General features: G+C 35.6%; 1 protein-coding gene across 1 annotated transcript; it reads right to left on the bottom strand.

Moving 5' to 3' along the window:
- Nucleotides 1-7,647: 7,647 nt before the first annotated feature.
- Nucleotides 7,648-9,498, bottom strand: LOC111897792 (aquaporin TIP1-1). The gene is made up of 2 exons (XM_023893741.3): nucleotides 8,962-9,498; nucleotides 7,648-8,208 (listed from the first exon to the last, which is right to left on the bottom strand). Exons 1-2 carry the CDS (start codon nucleotides 9,361-9,363, stop codon nucleotides 7,837-7,839), a joined length of 774 nt encoding a protein of 257 aa, XP_023749509.1. The 5' UTR covers nucleotides 9,364-9,498; the 3' UTR covers nucleotides 7,648-7,836.
- Between the last annotated feature and the right edge of the window lie 11,417 nt (nucleotides 9,499-20,915).

Raw genomic sequence — 20,915 nt, 5'->3', positions numbered from 1 at the left:
AAGTATTCAAAGGACCAGGAAAGACGGTAGTGTTACGTTACACTATCCAATGCTCACGAAGATGAACTACGCAGTGTGGGCCATAAAAATGCGAGTGAATTTACAAGCACAAGGAGTATGGGATGTAATTAAAAATGCTGAAACGGACGAACGTAAAAATCGGATGGCTCTTGTGGCTATTTATCAAGCAATTCCAGAGGACATACTTCTGATGTTAGCTGAGAAGGACACAACTAAAGAAGCATGGGAAACACTTAAGATAATGCATATGGGAGCCGATCGGGTCAAGGAGGCTAAAGCTCAAACCTTGAGAAGTGACTTCGAGGTGATCCGGATGAAAGACAGTGAATCGGTAGATGATTTTTCCATGAGATTGAATACTATCGTAACCGGTATTTGATCTCTAGGTGAAAAGATTGAAGAAATTACGGTTGTGAAGAAGTTTCTGCGATCCGTACCGATACAATTTATACAAATCGTAACATCTATCGAGCAATTCGGAGATTTGAAGAATATGACGGTGGAAGAAGTTGTGGGCCGTCTTAAGACCCATGAATAGAGACTTCGAAGCTATGGAGAAAAAGAAGGAGGACCTTCTCTATTGCTTACACATGCTGAGTGGGCATATCGTTCGAAGCAAACTGGCGAGAGAAACTTGTCAAACACTTCAAGAGGACGAGGAGGACATGGTAACCGGGGTCGGGGACGAGATCGAGGTCGTGGACGTGGCCAAGGAGGTGGTCACGAGTACAATACAAATTGGAATGACCATAATCCTTCTCGAAAGGATAAAAGTAAAATCAAATGTTTTACTTGTGAAGAATTTGGTCATTATGCTTCGGAGTGTCAAACAAGAATCGAGGTGAGGAGGCGAACCTCAATCAAGCCAATGAAGAAGAGCCTATTTTGATGATGGCAGCCGCACAAGAATATGCACACAAAAAGGTGTCTCTAAGAGAGAAGATTTGTGTTAATCTTCTTGCATCTGGAGAAAGTCGAGTTGAGTCTGAGGTATGGTATCTCGACAACGGTGCTAGCAATCACATGACTGCAGACCACTCAAAGTTTCACGAACTAGATGAGCACCTTATGGGTCACGTGATATTTAGGGATGGTTCGACCGCCGTTATTTTGGGAAAAGGGTCGATTTTATTCGATAGAAAAAATGGCGACCAAAGACTCCTTAATGAGGTATATTTCATTCCAAGTGTAAAAAACGATATTTTTAGTCTTGGACAAATGACGGAGGAAGGGAGTCGGGTCATAATGGATGGGTCGGATCTGACATTTTTTTACAGAAACAAAACTCTCTTTTGAGAGTTAAACGATCCCCAAACCGGTTATATAAAACTCCTTTAAGGACCAGTAGATCGACTTGTCTTTTAGCAACAAAAGACGAACCAGCTTGGATATGGCATTCTAGACTTGGTCATGTTAAATTTCTCACCTTAAAGAAGTTGTCCGAAAAGAATATGACAATCGGAGTCCCAAAGATTGAGCACCCAAACCAAGTATGTGAAGGGTGCGTTCTTTCCAAACAAACCCGAATTCCTTTCCCGGATCATGCAGTTTTTTGGGCTCAAAAACCTCTACAACTTGTTCATGCGGACTTATGTGGTCCGATCACACCTACTTCTGTTAAGGGAGTAAATATTTTCTCATTTTAGTAGACGATTTTAGCCGGTGGATGTGGGTTTACATGCTATCGGAGAAGTCTCAAGCCTTGAGCGCTTTCAAACGGTTCAAGTTGATGGTTGAAAAGAATTAGGGTTATCAAATAAAGACACTTCGAACGGACCGAGGAGGAGAGTTCACTTCAAAAGAATTCTCATTATTTTGTGAAGAAAATGGTATTCAAAGGCATCTTACGCCACCATATTCGCCTCAACAAAATGGAGTTGTAAAAAGGCGAAATCGGACCGTTATGGACATGGTAAGAAGTCTGCTCAAAGGTAGAAATGTTCCGCGAGAGTTTTGGGGAGAAGCGGTTAGACATGCAGTTTATCTTCTCAACCGCCTGCCAACAAAAGCACTTCCCAACAAGACGCCTTATGTGACAACCCGAAATTTCCATTCTGTACTACATATCAAGTCAATAGAAGTCAGAATAGTTACTGTTAACTTTCAAATGATTTGGGATAAGTTTGAACATTTTATGATTTACACTTTAGGAGATGTCAGGAGAGGGGATGATATTAGGGTTATTGTGCAACAATGACATTTCATACTCCAAGAAATTGGAATTATACGACCTAAAGATAGAGTTTGCAGTCCAAAACCCTAGGGGTATATATACGATCATTAGCCATATTTATTCATTTGTTCCATTTCCAACTAGAGAAAAGCCAAATTCTCTCTCACGGATCTTCGACCTTTCGTCCCAAATCATGAGTGCTTCTATCTAAGTGTATTATAGGGCTTGATATGTGTCTAATAAACTAGAAATCATATCAAAACCACAAGATCAAAGAGTTTACGACCCAAGAACATCTTGGACCGTAAACCCTTCTTTAAGGGATAAATGAGTGCCCTAGTCCCTTCCTTTTGCAATGAAACTGGCCTAGACTCGTATCCTAATGTATGTAGGACTAGAAAACACCCCAAGAACACCAAGAGTAAGGTGTTCACGGCCCAAGAAGTTCTTGGACCGTGAACCCCAATCAAGAGTGATTAGCCTTGGACACTAGCCTAGATTCATTCCTAGTTAAGTTAGGGACTTGAAAACACCAAAAACACCATACCCATGAGAGATTATGGCTGTAATCTCTAAGGGAATTGGTTTTAGGGCCGTGAACTCCTCAAAGGAGTTGAAAGGTGCCCTAATCTCTTCCAAGGACTAAGCCATCAAGTAGCAATACTTCTAAGGGACATGTAAGACTTCAAAACACCAAATAAACTAAGGCTTAGGAGCTTACGACCATAAACTCAAGTGTTTATGACCGTAAACTCATTGTTGTTATGGTATTGGAGAGTAAACTCAAGAATGGGGTCCTTTGGAACCCTAAACCCACTAGCCTTGTCCTACAACAACTTAGATGCAATCCTTAGGGATTATAACACTTATATAAAGTGTTTATCATGTTCTAGGATGTCTTAACATTTTCAATTAGTAGTTTAAGACTAATTGGGTGCATATATGTGTGATTATATGTTAACTAGGATCTTTAGGTGTGTACAAGCTTTCACTTGACACTTAGCAATCCTACACCGTTCGGTTCATTCAAACCACCATCTACAAGTGAGTTCATACCCTTTAATCAATGTTTTAAATGATTTTGAATGCTTTAATGGGAGGGGGGGATACAAGTAGAAAACAGCATGCTATAGAATCAATCACATGTGATTTATAACTGTGTTTTCATCCAACTGATTTCACATGCTTCAAAATGTGATGTATGAAATCGTTTTCTATCTTAAAAATACTTTGTTATCAAATGGATTACTTTTGAAATGTTTATTAAAATGACATCAAGTCATTGTTAATTATTGTTCAAAACTCTTAAATGTCTTACAAAACCATTTTCATCTTCTTGATCAAAACTATATCTATACACTTATGTTCTTATATATGTATTGATATGATAGCTTTCAATCCTTCATTCAGTTTCCCACACTCTTGTGTAGCAAGGGTGTATAAACCTGCTTGGACAATCAATTACCTTCCAGTCAACTATTATAGGGATAGTTAGGAGATACAAAACATTAGTCCTATTACAAGGAATTACACCAGAGTCAGTTCATTCATGTGTCTGTACTATACATTACATGTTACATGAATACATCTACATCGATACGCCTACATGAATACATTTACATATATACATTTAATTGTATACACTTACATGGATACTTGTACCTAGATTCAATATGATGAGTTACTACTACATATTTGTAAATTGTTCTGCCTATCCTAGTACAAAAGGATAATTAGACGGGACTAACCATTCTGGAACCCACCTGTTAGCAACAGAGGTAATGAACATCTACGGATGCCTACAGTTGATACTTATATTAGGGGTGCCTTTATGGGACTAACCATTCCTTAAACCTGTTGCCAGCTACAGAGGAAAATGAACAATCTACGGATGTTCAAGGTTATACATTTCAGCAGTCGCGATGTCGAGTTGATCATAATACAAAAGGATAACACTTACATGGCTATATTTTTCCTATTACTTTATTTTGTGATACATTCACATAAACGGTGAGGTAGACTAGGTACTGTTAGTAATAGTCGAAAAGAGGGAAAACTATCATTGTTATAGCAAATCATACAGGTCTTGGTAGAAGACTACTTTCAAACATACAGGTCTTGGTAGAAGACTACTTTCAAACATAAAGGTCTTGTAGAAGACTACTTTCAAAACATCCGGGTCTTGGTAGAAGACTACTCTTATACTAATAGGAAATATGGGATTTTCTAGGGTTTTCATACTTATATCAATTGTTACATTCAAAGATTTACATGGCATTCATAATAGCTTTCCAAAACAATACAATGACACTTAAATACTTATGAATTCACCAGCTTTATGTTGATACTCGCTTTCAAAACAAATTGTATTCTCAGGTCACCAGTAGACAGGTACGATGGCCAGGTTTGAGAAGACGGAGCACAAACAAGACTCGTCTTTTATTTTGATTTCATATTTTGGTGTCTTATTACTATTAAAGAACACACATGTATTAAATATTTACTTTTAATGCAATGGATGATGTTGTTGCTTGTTTACTACTTTGCATTGTTGTGATACTGTACATGACGTCCTACACCCCTGAACGTTTCCGCCGTTCTTGGTTTTTGGGGTGTGACACCTTATGAAACATGGTTTGGCAAAAATCCCAACCTTGAACATCTAAAAGTTTTTGGTTGTGTTGCTTTTGCTAAACTAGTAGGTGGTCACTTGAAGAAGCTTGATGATCGAAGTAAAAAGATGGTGTATTTAGGTGTGGAAGATGGAACTAAAGGCAACCGTTTGTTTGATCCGCAAGACCAAAAGTTGCGAGTTAGTTGCAATGTTGTTTTTGAGGAAAAAGAAGAATGGAATTGGTACAAAAACAAAGAAGAAGAGATGGTGACTCCTAAGACCTTTACCATAATTGAACCACAACCCCAAATACACCTTGAAACACCTCAAAATGACCCCGAATCAACCCGGAACAACCAAACAGTCCAAGAATTGATGCTATCCAAGTTGGACAACCATATGCTGAATTTGACGAGCCTAAACCAGCTCCACAAACTCCTGTCTTAGCCCCGTTTTCTTCAACCTCGCCCCATATGGAAATCCCTTCTAGTGAGATTGGGCCAAGGGGATTGCGTCTGTTAACCGATATTTATTCTGAAACCGAAAACGTGTTCCTTGAACCAGGAGAATTGTTGATGATTGCAGCGGATCAACCCTTGAATTTTAAAGAGACGGTAACCTCTAAGGCATGACAGGAGGCTATGCAAATAGAGTTGGATGCAATCGAGAAGAACAAGACATGGTAACTTACGGATTTGCCACCCGGACACAAAACAATCGGTTTGAAATGGGTGTTTAAAGTGAAGAAAGACAACTTGGGAAAAGTGGTGAAGCATAAAGCTTGACTTGTAGCAAAAGGATTTGTACAAAAGGAAGGAGTCGACTTTGATGAAGTTTTTGCACCGGTAGCACGACTTGACACCGTGAGGCTCATTCTTGCCTTAGCAGCTCAACATGGGTGGGTTGTCTATCATCTCAATGTCAAGTCAGATTTTCTCAATGGAGATCTCAAAGAGGAGGTTTATGTCACCCAACTAGAAGGATATGTTGATAAAGCAAACAATCACAAGGTGTTCAAGCTTTATAAAGCTCTTTATAGTCTACAACAAGCTCCTCGAGCTTGGAATATTCGTTTGGATAAAAGCTTAAAAAGACTTGGTTTTACAAAATGTTCACAAGACCCAACTGTTTACAAAAGGAACTCAAAAGACAAAATTTTTATTGTTGGTGTCTATGTTGATGACTTGATCATTCCCGGGTCGAACACTAACGACATTGTCGAATTCAAAGAACAAATGAAGAAAGAATTCGAAATGAGTGACTTGGGATTACTGTCTTACTACCTTGGAATCGAAGTTTCGCAAAAGAAGTGGGGAATATCTTTGCGACAAACGGCTTATGCAAAGAAGATTTTAGAGCATTGCAATCCGACAACGTCACCAATGGAACCTAAGTTGAAGGTTAAGAAGGATGAAGATGGTGAAAAAGTTGATCCAACTGAATATAGGCGAGTGGTAGGTTGTTTGAGATAGTTAACTCACACTCGACCAGACCTATCATTTTTGGTTGGAATTGCAAATTGTTTCATGGAGGAACCAAACACTTTTCATTTTCAAGTTGTGAAACACATCTTACGATACGTAAAAGGAACCGTTGATTATAGACTCAACTATGGAAGAGGTCGTGAAATTGAAGATTTGGTTGGTTTTACCGATAGTGATCTTGGAGGTGACCCTGTTGATAGCAAGAGCACAAGTGAAATGATTTTCTATCTGGGAAGGAATGTGATAACTTGTCAATCCCAAAAGCAAAAGACGGTTGATTTGTCTACGTGTGAAGCCGAGTTCATGGCAGCTACAACAGCAACATGTCAAGCCATTTGGCTTGCTAATCTCGTGAAGGAGCTCATGGGACATCATAGCATGCCTATCACTTTATATGTCGATAACAAGTCAGCAATCACATTGATGAAAAATCATGTGTTTCATGGTCGAAGCAAACACATTGACATTCATTATCACTTCATACGAGAATGTGTTGAACGTGGGCAAATTATAGTGGAATATGTCAACTCGAATGATCAACGGGCGGACATCTTTACAAAGGCTTTAGCATACGTGAAACATGGTGAAATGCGAAACATGATCGGACTGACGAATCTCGATCCAAGTTCGGTTTAAGGGGGAAAATTTGAGTGTAAACCAGACTTAGTGTGAACCTAACATCAATAGTTGCACCTCTATCTATGTTGACAATAAGAACTCAAATGGCAACTTCGTATGTTCATATAATGAACACAATAAATGGTCCCAATAGTAATTGTAGGCTTGTTTAAGTATAAATAGAGGCTCTAACCATAGTTGTAAGACACCACAAAAACAGAGAGCGACAAAGTGAGTATTTGTAATAGAGGGTTGTTTTTCTTTTCTTGTAATTGAGCTAGTAAGCTCCTCCTTTTGTTCTAATTCTGAATAGAAGTGTGTTTCAACCCCAACAACCAGGAGCCTGATGGTGATGGTGTCATGGTGGTGGTGGGAGACGGCTAGAGGAAGGTGAATGACAATGTTAATAAATTGATGGTGGGTAACACACCTGAAATTCATGTTTAGTTTTCAAAATTTATTTGATGATAATAACAATAATTGAAAATTTTAATAAAAAAAATTCGTTTTAATAGGATGAAGGCTATCATGACACATTTGCGCTACATGACTACATTATGGTGAAACAGTATGTGGCATGTCACGTAAATGTGGTAACCTGGTCCATCACATTCCATCAAATGGTTTTTGGCAAGATTTTGACACTTTAGCGACCTAATAAAACAAAAGTGACCAAATAAAATCAAGGGCATAATTCGTTTTGTAACAATGACATTATCCGGCTATTACACCAAACATCCATAATTTCATAGTAGATTTATATTCGTAAACCGTATTTGATACCAAAAAATTATTTTCCACACAATGGAAATTAAATTAAATAAGAAAACGCCAATACAAATTACAAATACAATCATACAATACCAACTCATAAATGAGAAGACACAACAAAGATTCACAAGGGCATAAAAGTCTTTTCACATCCCTTAAAACTCAGATCCTTGCAAAGGCTCATGAGTGCGGTTAATGAAGATAAGCTCATAAATGGCACCGGCGATCCCACCACCGATTAGGGGTCCAGCCCAGTAAATCCAGTGGCACCTCCAGTCCCAACTAACCACCGCAGGGCCAAATGCAACGGCGGGGTTCATTGATGCTCCGGTAAATGCACCGCCGGCTAAAATGTTAGCCGCCACCACTAATCCAATTGCCAACGGAGCGATTATGCCGACGTCACCCTTTTTTGGGTCGATGGCGGTGGCGTACACGGTGTACACCAGTCCGAAAGTCATCACGATTTCGAAGACAAAGGCGTTCCAGATTGATACTCCGGCGCTCAATGAAAATCCGGTGGTTGCCTGCATTTTTTATTAGGTTTTGCTTCGTGAAATTCGTATTTAATAATTTAATAAAATTGAAATGCAAATGAGTGGTATATAAAAATTGTCGTAAAATAAAGTATTATATTATGTGAAATTAATAAAGGCCGACGCAACATAATTAAATTGTATATTTCACATATTTGATCAATTTATATAACTAAATTTTCTAGCATTTAAAATAACAAATCACTATTTTTTATCATTTAATATAACATCAAATGATAAAAAAGAAAAGTTTATTAAATTAAAAAAAATAAAATTTTCTACATTGATTAGTAAAATAACATGAACATCTACACATTTTTATTTCTAATTATAAAAGAGTAATTCATACTAACCACATACTTTTTTTATGAATTTTCTAAGTAATTCACTTCAAAACGACATGAAATTGCATAAAAATTCATTACAACATAAAAGAAATAAAATACTACCACTACAAAAGATTATCAAGTTATAATTAGTGTATGTTATTCGTGTAAAAATAAATATAATAAAAATTCGTCTATTGTTATTATTGTTTCTTTAAAATAATTATTTAAAAATGTACTTTATCATTTTACAAATAGTTAAAATCATTTTTATTATTGATTTTATTGTCAAGCTTAGTAACTTTGTCAATATTGTATACTTTTGATACCATTTTACTTCCATTAATTAAACTTGTCGATCCAAAATTTTCATATAATTTATATTTTTAGTTTCAAAATTAGAAAGTGATCAACTTACCAAACCGCCGGTGGAGAAAAAGAGGAGCAGGCAAGCTACGACAGAGCCAAGGAGCTGTGCTATGATGTAGAAGATTCCACGGAGTAAGGTGATATTACCACCAATGAAGGCACCAAAGGTGACAGCCGGGTTGACATGGCCGCCGGAGATATTAGCTCCGACCGAGACAGCCACAAACAACCCAAAACCATGTGCAAGTGCCGCCGCCACTAGACCAGCTGGGGTGGTTGCACCACCGTCAGTGAGCTTGCCAAAAGCCATTCCGGAGCCTTGGCCGGCGAACACAAAGATCAGAGTACTTATGAACTCTGCCACAAACGCCTTGATGGCGCTGGGATGAGTCACTTCGTCTTGGTAGCGGCCGACGGCAACCCGGTCGACAAGCTGTGTGTGGATTGGCATTGTCGGGAAATCAAGATCAAGAAGTGGCAAGAAAGTGTTTGAATAATAGTCGAGTCACAGCATATGCATGGGTGATCACCGGCGTTTTATATTGATGAGGAGTGAACTTGGGGTACCAGGCGTAGCCGGTTGCTGGTAAATATTTTTGGAGAGACTCGACATGATAATAAATTGTGCGGTTATTTGCTTTAAAGGCCTTGAGGGTTTTGCAATAGTTGCAATTTAATCCCTTAGTTTTTATTTTTTGAAACTCAAGTTCATGCCACCATGATATATATACTAACTAGTTTATAACCTGTGTGAACCACGGTTAGAAGATTAATTAAACTTTCTAAGTAAAAACTCAAAACTATTAATTAATAATTTTAAATAACATATTAATTAAGAGATATTATGTTAGTTATATATAAAATTGTAATCGTTGATTCAAATAAATACGTAAAATATATTATCTTATAATTTGAATAAATTTTATTTTTTTATAATTTGTTTAATTTTATTTTATTTTTATTCTAATGTTATTAATTTAATATAATCATTATGAGATTTAAATTTTGAAATTTGAAATTTTAAAATGAAGAATGAATAGATTGACAAGTGTAATGATATTAATTACAATGCCTAACATGGTGATACTTGACAAAAAACTACTCTTTTATTAGTATAAGGAGATAGTAGGTTAAAACTCCTTAGGGCATCTTTCAAGACTCCAAATCAATACTAAAACATACACTAAATCCTTTTACATTGAAATTTATATTATAATGTTCCAACTTTACAGTGAATTAATACTATATATAATGTTGGTGAAAAATGTAATATCAAATATATATATATATATATATATATATATATATATATATATATATATATATATATATATAATGTTGGTTAACATCAAATATAGTGTTATACTATTCATCAACATTATATTTAGTGATAAAGTTTGATAGTAGGTTTGAATTTATATATTTTTAGTTTATTCTTTTATATAATTATAGTTTATAGACAAAATTGCAAAACTGGTCTCTGTGGTATGCCAATTTTTGGGGTTTTAGTCCAAACTCAGAGTTTTTTGGATTTATGGTCTTTTTGGAGTAGTTTGTATGTGAAAATAGTCCCTCCGAAAATTAAAATGACTATAATGTCATTGAGGTATTTATTTTTCATTTTTCTTTCATTTTTTAAAATTTAAAATTTATTTATTTATTTTAACAATTAAAAAAATAATAGATGACCCACCTCTCTCTCTCTCTCTCTCAACTAAATCTTCATCTGCTTCTGTAATTTCTTTAACATACACACACATAAAATTAAGAAAATTGATGCAGGATGTTAGTTGCTGAATCTTTTGGAGTATTTCTTCCGTCGAAGGAGAAGGTTATTGTATCTTTGCGTGACTGTTTCGACATTCAGGACCATTTTGATAATATCCCAACTTGTACCTATATGTTTTGGATTTAACATCAAAATAACCCATTAACGATCTTGTACTGATGAACAATTAGATATGAGAGTACTAAATTGAATTGATAAGGCAAAATTTATTGATATATTGATTTGGCATATGAACGCTAAACTGGATTTGGTTCAATCAAATCGGGGGCTGTAGGGGTTCTGGAGATGGAGTCCAAATTCGATGTAAGATTTTTATTATGGGATAAATCAGTCAAATGATCTTTATAGTTAAATCAATTTAGAAATCTCGCTACTCCCATATTCAAGAATCGACACAAATGGTGAAGAGCAAGAATTTAGAGTGCAGTCACTAAGCAAACTACCTCGTCATAGATGTTATTTTTTAAAGAGCATTATTTGAATCGACTAATAGAGTAAGAACCGAACAAGTTTCTTTAAAAAGAATTCATCGGTCAAGTTTGTTTAGTTTTAGGAACTTTCAAATGAAATCGAATTACAATCAAAGCGCCCAAAATATAAACACAAAACAATTCAAGTAGTAGCAGAAAAAGATGGAAAATTTGTGAATACCTCTACTAACAATGCTTAACCGAAGAAGATGATGATATAGCAAAGATCAACCGAGACAATCTTGTTTGGACAATTAATTTTGATCACAATAGCTTCATCTTCCTTCTCTGTTTGCTTGATTATCATAACTTCTCCGTGTTGTATGCCCATTTCTGGTGAAATTCGTCTGAAGCTCTGTGGGAGGAAGAAGAAAAGAAAGGAAGTGGTGGTGATGGTGACGGAAGGATGGGATGATTATGTGTTTGAAAATTAGATCGATATCCCTAACTAAGGTTTTGGAGAGAGAGAGAGAGGGGAGAGAGAAAGAGAGGTGGGTCCTTTATTATTGTTTTTAATTGTTAAAATAAATAAATAAATATTAAATTTAAAATAAATGAAAGAAAAATGAAAAATAAATACCTAAGGGTATTATAGTCATTTTAATTTTCAAATGGACTATTTTCACATACAAACCATTCCAAAAGGACCATGAATCTAAAAAACTCGAGGTTTGGACTAAAACCCCAAAAATTTGCATATCACAGGAACCATTTTGGCAATTTTGTCTGGTTTCTATTTAATATTTTTACCTATGTTATTATATTTAATAGTTTAAAATGCAATAAAAGATTTATTATAGTCATAATGATTAAATGTGTTATTTTATATAACATGATAAATAAGGATGAATGTGATCATGATGTATTAATTGAAATTGCAAGAAAAGTAATATCGATAGATGTAGAAACAATGATAAATGATGATAACAAAATTCAAATATTTTTTGTTATGTATAAATAGATCAATGATAAAGAAGCTCATGTGGATGTATGAAATGCTTTTAATTAACCATTTATGAGAAAACATTTGAATGCATAAATATATAGTATTTCTTTAAATGTATGTGTAATATTTCCAAAATGCATGTGTGATATTTATTTTGATTTGAGTTAAATGTTATTTTCTTTTATTTAATAAATGGATTGTCTTAATAATATCATAAATAATTATATATGAATAAGTCATTATGGTTATAGATTTTCAATAATACAATTTATATAGTTATATCAATAAAAAGTTATGAATCAAGTCTGTAAAATCTTAATAAATAAAAGGATTGTTTTTGTTAATTATAAAAACCGAATAGATAAGAATATATGTAGAATATTTTTTTAGTGTTAATTAAAGTGTAATGGGTTGGAGCGGTTTAATGTCAACATTATTTTTTACACTATAATTATAGGTTTAGTGTAAAAGATAGTATTATGGGTTGGAGATGGTCTTAGACCAAAAGACAAACATTGGACTCTCCTAGCACATAACGGCGGTTTACTTAGCAGTGGTGGATCTTGAAACAAAACTAGGGTATACATCGGTTGGTAGGTCTAGATTTCCACTTTTATTATTGTTTATAAAAACAATCTTGGGCGGAGTAGCAACGAAAAAAATCCTATATCTGTATATTAACAAATAAGAACGAGGATTTTGATTTTTCAATATAGTAAACATAACCCAAAAAAGGCACTCTTCCTAGAAAGTTAAGAGTTTAAAAAAAATAACATTGTTAAGCCATCTTCAGTTATGGTCAGGACCAAGAATAGGCAGGAAGGTGGAACATGAAGTCCTTGCAACATTTTTATATCCTGTGCGCATTAGCTACTTGGGGGCAGAAGATGGTATAGTCATGCTAATTAAAAACTTGGTTGACAATGCAAGACTGAGCAACAAAGCAAAAAAAGAATAGTACATTCAAAAGGAAAGAACAGTGGGAAACACCAACATCAGGCAATGTCTTCGTAAGGTCAAAGATAGACATTTTACAGTGGAAAATATTATGTTCCTCAGGGGTTGCTCCATACGAGGGTGATACCATCAAGGCATTGGTGGATAAACATTCATACAATCCACCACCACCCATGTCGGGTACCATATTTTTAGAACCTCACCTGGTAGTGGATATTGACAATTTCTTAGGGGAATTAAATCCTTCCCTGAAGGAACCTCATGTGGGAGATACATGTTGAGAGCTCAACAAATTTTAGATGTTATTTGTGGAGAAGGTTCGGTTATAAACAAAGACCTCCTATGTGTTATTAAATTTGTTGTTAATCTATGGCTAGGGGAAGATGCCCGTTGAATTTGGCAGAATTTGTTTCCTCTGCTTCTTTTGCACCGCTCTTAAAACCTAATAATGGAATACCTATTGCAATAGGAACTATATGGATATGTCTAGTTTCCAAGCTGGCTATGAAAGGTGTTGGTAAAGAAATGACCAAGTATCTTAATGATTTTCAATTCAGGCACGGGGTGTCGGTAAGCGCTGAGGTCGTATTACATAGCTTCAAAAGGGTGTTAAGTGATCCCCATGATGATGAGTCTCTTTACATTCTTATTGTGGACTTTTCCAATGCCTTTAAACTAGTAGACAGCTTAGCATTACTTTATGAGGTAAGATTGAGGTTCCATAATATATCCTTGAAGGTAGAATTCTTATATGGTCAAGTAGAAAGGTTTTATCTAGTACACACAAATATTTGGTCCACTACTGGGGTTCAACAAGGTCCTTTGACTCATTCAAACCATAAATATGGGGTCTTGATGGGTGTTTTGGCCTAATGCATGGATTAAGACTCTTGGAAAGGTCTTAATGGGTTGTTGGGAACATATGGAACTTGCAAAGGCATAAAGTTGCCAACTTTATGCCTTAGGACGTCTTAATGAACATGGATCTAAAGATTGGATGTTAGAACATTAAGTATTAAGAAATTAATGGAAGAAAGTGCTAAATTTGTTTGTATGCAGGGCGTAATTCAGTGTACGCAGCACACAGCTCAGGGACTCAGTACGCTATGCATACTAGGGTGGTACGCAATGTGTACGCACTTAGATGGGTTTGGGCTCGTTTTGGGCTTGTAAACCCTTTGGGCCTTAATCAGTCATTGGGCCTGGTCATGTTTTTAGGTATTGGGCCAATTTATCTGTTTTGGGTCATGGTTGCTATGGTTGGGCTTTATTGGGCCATGAAGCCCATTAATGAGTTAGTAGGGGGCTTCGTATTATCAAAGTCCCGATACTGAAAACCTTGACCGGCTCCTCCTCCTGCCACTATTACAGCCAATGTAGCTGCCCAGCAGCTGCCTCTGCAAGAGCTGCATAACGCTCATCAAGGTACTCAACCATGTCGGTCTTAATCGACCCAAACATCTCCGACAACTCAACCTGGAACATAGCAGCAACCTCATCATGCAGGATCTCACGAATCCTATCATCCAACTCGTCCGTACTCATCTGACCAATGACCCCAGGTGGTACTGATCCACATTGATCACCCTCTCCTGATCCCGATCCCGAACTGGATCCTGCCCCGAGACATCTCGTAATCGCCATACTGCAAATACACCACAAGATATTAGGCATTCCTCATAGTAACCCCAAGAACTAGCTCCCAACAAAACCCTAGGGGTTGTGACTTCCTTGATATGTCACACCCCCAAACCAAGGATGGCAAAAACGTCCGGGGTGGAGGACTTCATGTATAGTATCATAACCACAATGGCAATAGTAATTCAAGCAAATGCAACCAACATATATATAATTGAAAGAGTTACATCATTGTATGAATTACATGTTTCCAAATCAATTACAATATGTTGACAAAATATGAAATGTTGACGCCTTAACATCCCATCCTCAAAATGCACTTTGTTACCTGTTTAGTGATTTCCTGAGAATACAAGTTGTTTGAAAAGTGTCAACACAAAGGTTGGTGAGTTCATAAGCTTTTGTTTTAAACTTGATAAAAGCCTTTCTCTTGTAAATGTCATGTTTGTTCCAGAAAAATCCGATATTTTCCTTAAAATGTGTAATGTAGTCTTATATCCGAAGACCGAAATGTATATGTAACCTTTCTTACTTATAGAAAATAATGTACGTTTAAATCAACATAAATGCGTTTGAATTCAATGAAATTCCCATAAATTCTTATGTTTGTTAATACTTTCTGTGACTTATTATAACCATGCTATGACCTAGTTGGCCTGAAACGACGTTCTTCATGCGTCGGAAATGTTATGACTTTTGTCACCCCAGACCTGCCGGTCTAACTGTTGCATGCAGTTCAGGTGTGGGTTTGTCAAACCCAATATAGATCTATATACAACTATCACGCTCTCCCTCCAGGAGACTCTGGTTACAATACATGACTTATTGGCAAATGTGAAGCGAATGTCTCACAAAGTCATTAACAAATTTACATGTAATGTAATGAAAATCCATTTTTGTATAAATGTACCCTTTTTGTATGAGTATGTTATCTAATATTGATGGGTTTGGTCATAAGACATCCTATGTGCTCATACAAACCCTAATGCTTGGATCTAGGTTTCTCTATTGTACATGCTTTGAATCAAAGACTACAAACCCTAATTATAGCATATGGAAGTCGATATTAACATATAATTAGGTTTAAGATGCTACCTTGATTGTTATGTTGCAATAACAATCCTAATTCCTCCTTGAATTGACTTTGGAAGGCTTAGAGTCACAAGTGTCACTCCTCTAATGGCTTACAAACACCAAGAGCAAATGGAGAAGGTATAAAGAGAGAGGAGAGAGGTAGGAATTCATCCTTAGGACTTCTTGGGAAGGCTTAGACGAATTCATGAGCCTTAGGGGGTTTATATAGGTGTAAAGATTAGGGTTTCAGTCATTATCCTTATCTAGTTGCTTGCTTACCAAGCAACCCATAAGATAATCCTTGAATCCTTATCATAATCGAATTCTAAGGCATTATCTCCCTAAATTCGTTCACCCTATACTTAGGATAATCCTTACCTTATTTTGTAACTATCACATAATTACAATTCAGCCCCTCTAGTTTAATTAATTACACTTGATCACAAAATTAATTCCTAATTAATATTGACCAATATTAATTAAACAAATATGATTTCTCCTTTAATATATTATTCTTATAACACATTAATAAATCATAATAACCTCTCTCTCTATTTATTTCTCCAATCAAGTTGCTATGGTGAAGGCAACCCAAAAGGACCATGCACAATCGGGTCAAGTACATACCAAAATAGTTATGGACTTAGACACTAATCCAACAGTCTCCCACTTGGATAAGTCTAATAACTATTATGCGTATGACTTCAAATCCTGATCTGCAATCGTAGCTTTCCAAAGCCGTTGTCAACTCTAATCCTATCAGATACGTGTGTCCTTTAGATAAGGGATCATATATTCCTCCATTCTAGATATCGTATGAGATATGATTTCCAATCATTCTCTTTGTACTATATCTCGATCTCCGATTTATGATGACTAACCAATTGAACAAATCAAATTAGCCCTAGCCCGGCCGAGCATTTACGTTTGTCATCACTAAACCATCGAGGGGCCCAAAAGATATCGCTTTTATCCTACCTTGGATAAAAGGAACAGATAAACTTTGATACAATGCTTGCTTGCACTTACTAACCAAATCACACACAACAATATGTTTTATAACACCAAGTTACTAGTGCGTTTACATATTATCAATGTGCAAACGATTTGCAAGATACAACTCACACATCTCAGTTTCAAGAATATAAGATGTTATCGTCTCACCAATCACTCGTGATATAATTCATGGAGTGATCCAAGTGAGCGTGGGTTTAATCCAATGCTCAAATAATATTCATAAGCACTCATGAACGTTGCAGTAAACATTTACTTATGTCTAATACTCTTTTAGACAATCCACACACCAATTCACGACAGTCTTTATTCATATCTACTTCCAACATATGAACGACTGTGGCCCTGTTCGAATAATTCGATTATTCTTAATAAATTCAATTATTCTGGAAGTCAAAACATGCAAAGTGAAACACAAGAATAATACTAATCCCATATGGCCTCAAACCTTTGAGTATAAATAAAACTCCTTTTGTTTATCACCATATCGATTACTCATTATTTGTTGTTTCGGGTAATCAACTTCTTACTTGAATTATTACACTTGTCCCATGCTCCTAGCATACACACAATGTTTACCTATGGTTCTTACTTTGGGAAATAGATCAAATTTGAACACATTTCCAATCATTCTCATTTCACAACTCCAAATCCTTTTTTCATAAGTGAAAGAATATCAAATTCTTACTACTTATAGAATATGCTAGATTCTAACATTCTATGCAATGATTCTTCCGTAATGTCACTGCACCAAAGTCACAAAGACTATTGCCAATGATATTACAAAGTCCTCTAGGGAAAATTGTTACAAGACAATTCCTTAGATATGATGTCTCTCACTTAAAGTACATTCCTTTGAATATCCTTTTGCATAAAAGTTTCTAATCTAGTCATAAATTTTCAATATTTACTTCCCAGTATGGACACACTTCCATATGTTCCATATGACAACTCATTTCTTAATAGAATCTTTTCTATTCATCATAATGTCAATATGGTCCATTAATACCATGCTTCCAACTACTCACAAGCAACCAATCCTCGTCGAACTTTGGATTGTCCTTTGATAGTTGTTTAATTATTTCAGTCAAAACCGATTCTAGTCCCTTTTCCCTCTAAATGCGCTCGACATTTGGAAAAATTTAGAATGGTCAAACATTAAAGCATTTTCAGTCAATCCTATACTCGAAGCGTATGGGACATGATGCATAATGTTTTATTTGCTATGCTCTCAAAATTCGAACTGTGAAGAGGAATGCCGTAATCATAATCGAAATTTTAAGAACACACTATGTACCTTTGACTAAATTTATTAACATTTCTCAACCTAATCCTTTAGATTTGAAATAAAGCATAATATTCTCTCCCTTAATTATAGCAAAACAACTATACAACCCTTACGACTTTGCAAGGTATAACTCTTGTTTTCTATAATTAATATTGCCAACTTTTCAATATGTGCCTTAATAATCATACAATCATAACTTTTATGCTCCCACTATCATGATGATTACTATAAAACATAACACTTATGCTCCCACTAGCTTCGTCATGTATTCATAAACATCTTAACTTTCAGAAAAACAATACTTATTGAATTTCTTAAGTTCATGTTTCTAATACTTAGTGCTTTGATAATCTTTTATCAAGGTTTCTTATACACTTTTTCCTTAGATAGTTCATATGTGTGTCTAAACAATTAAGACTAATTGCCAAACCTCACAATTCAAATTATGGAAAGGGATACCATAACCATAATCGAATTCGAGAATGCAATTTTACAATCACTATCTTCTTAAAATCTTTCTTAGTGAAAGCATATCCTCACAATCATTTTCATGAAGGAGGAAATCTTATGACACTTAGATTTAAACAGTGTATTTGTTCCTATCCATGTGAATTTGTCAAAACCAAAGTTTACGACAAATTCAAATTCATATGGATCGAACTTTCTTAATATTGATTTCTTACCTTATGGTAGCACAGCTGCCCACCATGTCTTCCAAGTAGTTAAGCAGCTCACCCTTTCCTATCAATGTACCTTTCATTGATTAAGGTGCTTTGCCTTTTATGCGTTTCAAAATGAGAACTCATAAAACTATCACGTATAATTAACTCGATTGGATTTGGCACAGAATCAAAATAATGTCATCACGATAGGTTGTAAACCTTAACTCGTGTGCTAGTGATGATCGATAAGGTTTATTTGATTTGTTCTCGAAACCTTTCAAGACCATTAAGACTCCCACTGACTCCTTGACATATAAGATTCTCTTGTCATTAACCATTTCTTGACAAATATTCAAGAGTTAGTGTAGTTTTTTATCAAAACACTTCATAAATTGGTACTAGTTGGTCTTTGTCTTATCCAAGACATCACAACTTACCACATTTATTGAATGTTATAAACCTTCTTAATACTTTTTCACTCAATGTCACAATCTTAACTATAAGACTTGTTTTGGAACGAAGTATGATTGACTTCTTGATTTAACCATTTCTTCAATCCTTGATTCCTCTTCTAAAACATACAATTGTGCTAAGTCTCACTTAGAGGATCAATTGAGATATGGTTCTTAATCATTAAGATCTATCATAAAGCATAAAAGCTACTCTCCCTTCTTCTTAGAATGGAGAAACTTTTATCTTTCTGCCTACTTGATTCTTCTTATTCGTTTTGGTATTGATTTAAACCTTTTAATCAATTCCGAATTACACTTAATCTTATAAGTATAATCATATTTACTAAACTTTTAGTAAATTATGACGAATGTCTTTGATACTCTTATGGTGAACTTGATCAACACACAACTTTGTGTGCTTGATTTCCCAGTCCTTCACTTGACACTTTGTCAATGAATTGGTCTAAATTTCCAAATATGAAATTTCTCATTCATCATGCAACCAAGTTGCGTGATTCCAAATTTCTGTCCAATTGAAACTTTGGGCGATGAGAAACTCTCCCTATTTGGTAAATTCTTGACATTTCCATAAATAACATAAATAAGAATCATATCCATTCGTTGTAGAAATATGCAAACATCAATTTTCATAACAATTTCATTGCAAGGAAGTAAACCAATAAATAAGTCAAACAAAATTTATTTTATTTATAAAAGCAGCGGAAAACATTTGTCCTTACAATGAAAAATCCATTGAAAACTATGTATCTCAAAAGGAAAATTTCTAACAACTCTATCATAACTATCTAAGCTCAAAATCTAATCTTCAAGTCCATGCGATCGAGATCCATCTCTTGTGATTAGATTCATCTTGCTCTCTCACCAAGCTTCCTTTCTTTTCACCGATCCTGCAAAGCACTCAAATGCAATCTTATCACATCATGTATTTTGAATCAATGAATAGGAACTCAACGAAGTTAGATAGTGGATTTTACCTGAAGCGCAGTCATACTTTTGACTCTCCCATCTCTTAGATCTCTTAGGTAAACAGGGCAACTTCGTCTCCAATGCCCCTTCTCTTGGCAATAAAAGCAAATTGACTCTTTTGGAACAACACATGGAACTACTTCAGACATCGCCTTTCTCTTATGGTCAAACTTTTCGATCATTGCATGTCTTTCGTTGCCATTGTCTATATCCATAGACGTCTTGAAGGCAGATTCACCAATCAACTTTGCTTTTCTATTGCGCCAAACCATTGCTGATTCAGCAGCAATAAGCATATAGGTGAGATCTATAAGGGTCACGTCGTGGTTCATCATATAGTACTCTCTTACGAACTCACTATACGAGTTAGGAAGTGACTGAAGAACCCAATCAACAGCCATCTCCTCACAGAAAACGGATCCCATCATTCTTAACCTATCAATGTGTGACTTCATCCCTAGGACGTGTGTACACACCGACTTTCCTTCTTTATGTTTACTTGCCAAAAGGGCTTGAGTGAGCTTGAACTTTTCAAGCCTTCGAACTTGTGGGTTAGGGAGAATTACAGGAGGAGGAGGAGGAAGTGAAGCATGATTTCTTGTTCCTCGATCGAATCGTGGAATATCATCTTCATGTGGAATGCTTGTTCCACGGGATTTGGGAAGACCATAGTTGTCGAACTTTGACATCTACAAAACGGGAGAAAACGAATTCAAGTTAGTTGAT

This window comes from Lactuca sativa, chromosome 6 (assembly GCF_002870075.4).
Source record: "Lactuca sativa cultivar Salinas chromosome 6, Lsat_Salinas_v11, whole genome shotgun sequence".
NCBI lineage: Eukaryota > Viridiplantae > Streptophyta > Magnoliopsida > Asterales > Asteraceae > Lactuca > Lactuca sativa.
This window is presented reverse-complemented; position numbering and strand designations above follow the sequence as displayed.

Excerpts from the sequence above, each read along its gene's own strand:
- LOC111897792 (XM_023893741.3), bottom strand. The coding sequence starts at position 9,363 with ATGCCAATCCACACACAGCTTGTCGACCGGGTTGCCGTCGGCCGCTAC. Across the intron at positions 8,209-8,961 it reads TTTTCTCCACCGGCGGTTTG|GCAACCACCGGATTTTCATT; the intron begins GTAAGTTGATCA and ends TAAAAAATGCAG.